The following is a 6,564-nucleotide window of genomic DNA, read 5'->3' on the forward strand; positions in this document are numbered from 1 at the left end:
AGCGCAGAGTTAATAACATTGGATAGAACTTGGGGGAATTTGCCAGATGAGGCAATAGCAATGTCGTCCGCATAAGCTATAACACTGCATCCAGATTGTTCCAAAAGTTTTAACAACGAATTAACCGCTATGTTCCATAGAAGAGGAGAGAGAACCCCACCTTGTGGCGTTCCCCGACAGACTGCTCTGGAGGATTGAACACTTCCGATGTCGGATGTGATAATTCTAGTTTTGAGAAGGGCCTCTACAAATTTAACCAGACTATTGTCGAGATTTAACTTTGAGAGGGATTTTATGATACCATTGGGGCAGACATTGTTGAAAGCGCCCTCAATATCGAGAAAGGTGGCAAGTGTGTATTCGTTGAGAGAGATGGAATGGTCAACTTGCGAGATGAGTGCATGAAGCGCAGTATCGACAGACTTGCCTTTAGTATAAGCATGCTGTGATGGAGATAAGAGCGCTGGGTTTATCTTGTTCCTGATGTGCAGATCAAGAACTCTCTCCAGTACTTTCAGAAGAAAAGAAGACAGACTGATTGGTCATAGTCCTTGGCACTGCAGTGAGTTATTTTTCCTGCTTTGGGAATGAATATTACTCGAGCCACTCTCCAGCAGCTTGGAACATACATAAGCTTAATACAACTATTGTAAATGCTTAGAAGCCAGGGGAGGATTACGAATTCACCCTGTTGAATATCTGCGGGAATAATTTCGTCCGGACCTGGAGATTTATACGGTTCAAAAGTTTGGATAGCCCACTTTATTTGAGTGTTGGTCACTTGAAACGGTTTAGGATCAGAGGCTATACTCCCTGGGAAGTACGAGTCCAGAAGGATGTCGAGAATTTCCTTACTGGAGTTGGTCCATTGACCATTTGGAGCCTGGATACAATCGAGTGTCTTATGGGTGGAATTGAGGATTTTGCGCAGTCGGCTTGACTCGGAAGATGATTCTATGTTGCCACAGAAATTTTTCCAAGCTGCCCTTTTGGACCGCCTAATGGCGTATTTAAATTCTCTTTGTTTCACTTTATATGGAGTCCAGTTACCTGTTGATTTAGCATCATTAAAAAGTTTTCTACAGCTTTTCGGAGGTCTGCAATATTCAAGTTCCACCAAGGAGGTTTGGGTTTGCCTCTAAATTCGGGTGGCTTGCAGGCCGCATTTGTGGCGCATCTAAATGCTGATGTGAGAAGGTCAACCGCTCGATCTATATCGGAACAGTTGAGAATAGTGGGAGGGTCCAACTGTAAGTTGGATTCCAGATTGGCTCGAAAAATGGGCCATACAGTACGTTTCCTATTTATTGGTTTAGATGATCTGTTCATTTCAGGGTTCTCCACAAAATTTAGATCAAAATTAATGTACCTATGGTCAGAAAAGGAGCAATCTTGCGATACGGACCACTTAGTAATAAAATAAGAGAAGTGCTCGCTAATCATGGTGATATCAAGAACTTCCCTTCTAATTGAGTTCATGAAGGTTGGCTCCCTACCTATGTTAGCGATCACCAAATTTCCTGCAAGAATGAAATCAAATAGACACTCACCTCTCGCGTTTGTATCTGTGCTACCCCACATCTCATGATGTGCGTTGGCGTCAGCTCCTATGATCACCGGGATCCTACTGTTATTTGCCTCTGACACCAGAAGCTTGAGGGAGTCCTGTGGCGGAGTGGCATATATGCTGAGACAATCCAAAGGGCCTTGGAGTCGTATTCGATGGCCATGGCTACATTGTCATTGTCACTGAACCCAGGGAGAAAAAAGTCATTAATGTTATTTTTTACTAGAATGCAAGATCTTGGTTTACCTTGACCTTCTGTGAATACTAACCGATAGCCGTTTGTATTCAGTCCACAAACCCGATTGTTTACAATCCAAGGTTCTTGGATCAGCATTATGTCCTCTCCTTTTTCAGCAAGGCGGAGGGTAAGGGCTGCCGAAGCAGTTTTGGAGTGTTGGGGGTTAATTTGGACGACCTTCAACAGCTTTGTTGTTTTTCAACTATGGTACTGTCCAGTTCGTCCTCATCCGACATCGGTGAGGTCTCCCGGGAAAGCGCCATACCTGTAAAGAACTCGCCGACCAGTTCGGAAGACGAGATTACGCTACCTCCGTCTTCGGAGGAAGGAGTACCGATTAAATCGGAAGTCCCTACATCGGGGTTGATTGGAACTGAGATGGAACCGATTCCGTCATCGGAGATCGTTTCCGAAGGTGCCCCCCCAGAAGGTTGTTGCTTAGCGGCTTGAGAGTCACTTTTGTAAACACGTAGAGTGACCGAACCGAAGCCATAGTGAATCACCCCATTTCGGGCTTGAAGGGGTGCCAAAGATTCTTCGTTGAGAACTACGACGGCTTCGCCAAAGTCGCCCTTGGGGTCACTGACCTTCGCAACTTTCCAGTTATGCGTTGGGAGGTTAGTGTTACTGGCCCTTAAAAGGGAAAGAATTTCCTCAGGGGAGGTAAGCTCCGAAGGAAGCCACACTTTGGAGCGGGGGCGTTGTGGGATATTTTCCACCGAAACAGCTCTGAGCTGTGCGCCGGGCCAGAGTTCCCCAACCTTTTCGATCGCCTGCTTGTAAAGATCCGCGGAGCGCTGGTCTGAGCAGGCAATAATTTTAATATGACCCTGGTACCATCCAGCGTCTTTACAGCTGGGAGATGGCCCAGGGTTGAGGGCAATGATTTCCATATATATTTTGAGGAGAGCCCGTTCGACTTTCTTCCAGTTTGCTGGAGAGATGGTGCCATCACTGTTGCCAGCGTCGATGATGGCCCAGGTCAGGCTCTCTTTAACTATTTCGCTGAGAGGTTTAGACAGCGATGGGGGTCTCGGAGGACCAAATTTGGGGCGCTTAGGAGCGCTAGTTGAAATTGGTTTCCCAGCCTGTTCAATCGACCTTTGTCGTTTCTGAGCAGGTGCAGAGGTAGAAGCAATGTCGGAGGGCCGAAGATTGACATTTTCCCTTGCCCACTTTAATGATGCCTTATCGCTCTCTGAGAGCGAGGAAGGATCCGCGGCATTGAGCCTAGAGAGGATGCGATATGCTGACCTTCGCGCCCTATACGCCCTTGTCGAGGGGTTAGGGTGGGAGCGTGTGCCAGAAGTTGAGTTGGCACTAATTGCAGATGGTGCGGTTGGCGCATTAGCTTTGACCGCAGCACTAGCAGAAGAGCAGGAGGCAGCATTACCACCTGGCACAGTTGCCAAGGTGTTCAATGATGGAGCATTGCTTGTACGAACCGCCTGAGCAGAAGCTCTAGACGGTTGGTTGTTAATAGGCGCTTGCCTTATAAGGCTTGAACGCCCCCCTGAAGGGTTAGGAGTTTTAAAAGGTTTATTGGAATTTTTGTTTGCTTTGTTCATTCTAAAAGGGTCCCCACTCAAAGCCGCTATCTGACACCCGTAAGTGTAGTTCCTGATAAAAAGAAGTCCCATGGTTATCTATGCAAATGCAGGGAGGCCATGCGAGGGTTGGCACAGGTCCTTATGGGAGCAAGTGCTCAGAGCCAGACCAGAACTAATCGGGAGCTAAGCTACAACCGAACCTACACGACCAACTTAATGGTGACGGATGCAGAACGTACCTTGAGGCCTGCCAGGGTTTTAACGGGACGGAGGCAGCCACAGACTTAGCCTGGAGCCGTTCACACGCGAGTTTCACCCCGGTGCTACCGTGTCAGAAGACAGCTAGGTCCAGAAACCTGTAACCACCAGCCCAAAGCGATCAAATACAAAAAGAGGATCTGAAGAAGCGTGGTCCGAGGACAAAAACGGTCGTTACCAGAGGATGCTGGAGCCCCTGAAGAGGACAGCATCCAGGGGGGGAATAGATCATTTGGCGTTACCCAGGGTGCACCACGAGGAGGCGATCTAAGACTACACCCTTCACCGGTTATCCTATACCCTAAATATTTAACGCTTCTGTATAAAAATTCACATTTGTCTAGTCTTAACTCCAAATTATTTTTTACTAGTCTCTTAAAGACTTCCTCTAAAGTGGCTAAATGTTCTTCTACACTTTCTGTTGCAATCATAATGTCGTCAAGATATATTATCACTTTATTGTTTTTAATCATATCAGCAAAAATTTTGTTTACAAATCTTTGAAACGTCGAAGGCGCGTTTTTCAAACCAAACGGCATTCTTAAAAATTCGTATTTACCTAACGGTGTAACAAAAGCTGTGTATTTAACAGCTTCTTTATCCATATACACATGAAAAAACCCATTTTTCAAATCCAATTTCGTAAACCATTTTTTATTACCTAACTTGTCCAATAAATCATCTATCAAGGGCATTGGATAATTATCTTTTAATGTTACTTTGTTTAATGTACGATAGTCGACACACATTCTTAATTCGCCTGTCTTTTTCTTCACTAACACAATTGGTGAAGAAAATTCTGACTCACTTTCCTTAATAATACCTTTGGACGTATAGTCATCTAACATTTTTTGTAACTCATCTTTTTCTGTATATGCAAGTCTTCTTGGGGAGTAATTAAATGGTTTAACATTATCTAAACTGATCTTCATTTCACACTTTATCTCGGGTTCTTTTGGACGCACTGGTGTCAGATAACATTTAGTAAATATCTCTTCTAACAACACTTTTGTTTTAAATGACACTTCTGAACCAATATTACATTCTTCTTTATGTTCATCATTTATATCGATTGCTAAAATACTTTCTTCAAAAGTTTTTGCATCGTCACAATTACTGTCATCACTTAATTTTATATTTTTTTGATATTTAAATCTACTGTTTTCTTTTGGCTGATCTTTACAACAATTTTTCCATATTATCTTTGCATTGCTTTTTCTTAAAAAATCTCTACCTAAGACTGCTTGGCTGCCCATAGAATCATCAGCAACTACATAAAATTTAATCATTACATTTTTTTTATTCAAAAATATCAAACAACTTATTTCTCCAACTATTTTTAATTTACTTTTATTAAGGCCAAAATATTCTACATTCGAAATTTCATTTAACTTTACCGCTTCCGGTACACAACATTTTTTCAAAAAACTAATTGGGCTGCCAGAGTCTATTAGGCATTCTAAAAATAAGGATACTTTATATAAGCCTATAATTGACATACGAAAATACCTTACATAATTATTTTGTTGTTCGTTGGCGTTGAATTTTTTACTGGGACAGACTGCAACCCGGTGTTCCAAACTACCGCATCCATAGCAAGCTCCGAATGGACGTTTCGGTTGACGACACTCAGCGGCAACATGCCCAGTATTACTGCAGTTAAAACATCTTAAGCCTTGCTTTACACGCCTTTCATTCGTCGACACTGTCCTAGCAGTATTTTGATTAACATCGCCAAACGCTGCTACCAATTTTTCTTTTGATTTGAACTGCTGCATCTTTGCAATCATACGCAGTTGTGGATCACGTATTCCATCAACAATGTATTCAACTAACTCTTCTTCCGACATATTTATCAGTAATGATAAAACAATTTTATCGTTGTAATAATCAACAAATTTTTCATCATCGGACCACAAACGTGTTTCAAATTTGCGACGCAATTGAACAATACTCTCTTTTGAGCCAAATACGGAAATCATTTGTTCGATCAATATTTTACTGCTTTGTGTAAGAACATTTGGTGTAGAGTGGAGCCAATTTTGTACTCTACCTTTTGCTTTCGTTATAATAAGTGTTCGAACTACATTGTCTTCTAATTCGTAAGCTTTTTCTAACGCTTCAAGTTGCGTAACCCAAACATTAAAATTGTTACCATCGCATTCCGGTAAAAATTCTTTTAATATTATGAGCGGTACTTCTTTTCTTTGTACTGAATGTTTACATTCGCTTAAACTCGAAGTGTTTAATTGTAATTGAGTCATTTTCTTTGTCAATTCATTCTCTTTTTCAAACAGATCACGCTCTTTCTTAAGCAACTCAATTTCTTTTTGCATGAGTTGCATTTTTTTTATTTCTTCTTCTCTAATAGTAGTTTCTCTTTGCATTTTTGCTTCCTCTGTTTCTTTGTTATTCACTTCCTCCCTTACAATTTGATTTCGCTCGTTACTCATAATTTCACAATTTTGTACAACAGACTGCTCAACTGCTTCATCACATTCTGGCGTCACTATTTTTTTTTATACTCATCGGCGCACACTCACTGCGAATATGCTGTGGCACTTTTGTTAAACGCGCAATCAACTGCGTTTTGTTTCCACTTACTTGCAACTTCAATTTTGTCAGCCAATTTTTTAGCTCCTCCACCGTTAGATCATCAAAACATAAAACGTCAGCTATGCCATCCATTCTTCACAGTTTTATATAAAAATTTTATATATATATATTTTATTACACACGGGCTTTAAAAAAAAATTTTTTTTTTTTTTTACTTGATCCCACTTCTGAATTTTAGTAGAAACAACCAACATCTACTTTGTTCGACGGTCGTCACGCAACTGTCTCTTTTATTATTCTTTCTCTTAATTCTACCTTAGTTTACATGTGTATGCTTAATTCTATCTTATGACTACAATACTTATATACTATCATACATCTACAATACTTATACT

At 41.4% G+C, this 6,564-nt stretch overlaps 1 protein-coding gene across 1 annotated transcript; it reads right to left on the reverse strand.

Moving 5' to 3' along the window:
* Positions 1–4,984: 4,984 nt before the first annotated feature.
* LOC119685373 lies at positions 4,985–6,327 on the reverse strand. The gene is made up of 2 exons (XM_038099635.1): positions 5,128–6,327; positions 4,985–5,072 (listed from the first exon to the last, which is right to left on the reverse strand). The coding sequence occupies exons 1-2, from the start codon at positions 6,064–6,066 to the stop codon at positions 5,064–5,066; spliced, it is 948 nt and encodes a 315-aa protein (XP_037955563.1). The 5' UTR covers positions 6,067–6,327; the 3' UTR covers positions 4,985–5,063.
* Between the last annotated feature and the right edge of the window lie 237 nt (positions 6,328–6,564).

This window comes from Teleopsis dalmanni, chromosome 1 (genome assembly GCF_002237135.1).
Source record: "Teleopsis dalmanni isolate 2A chromosome 1, ASM223713v2, whole genome shotgun sequence".
Lineage (NCBI taxonomy): Eukaryota > Metazoa > Arthropoda > Insecta > Diptera > Diopsidae > Teleopsis > Teleopsis dalmanni.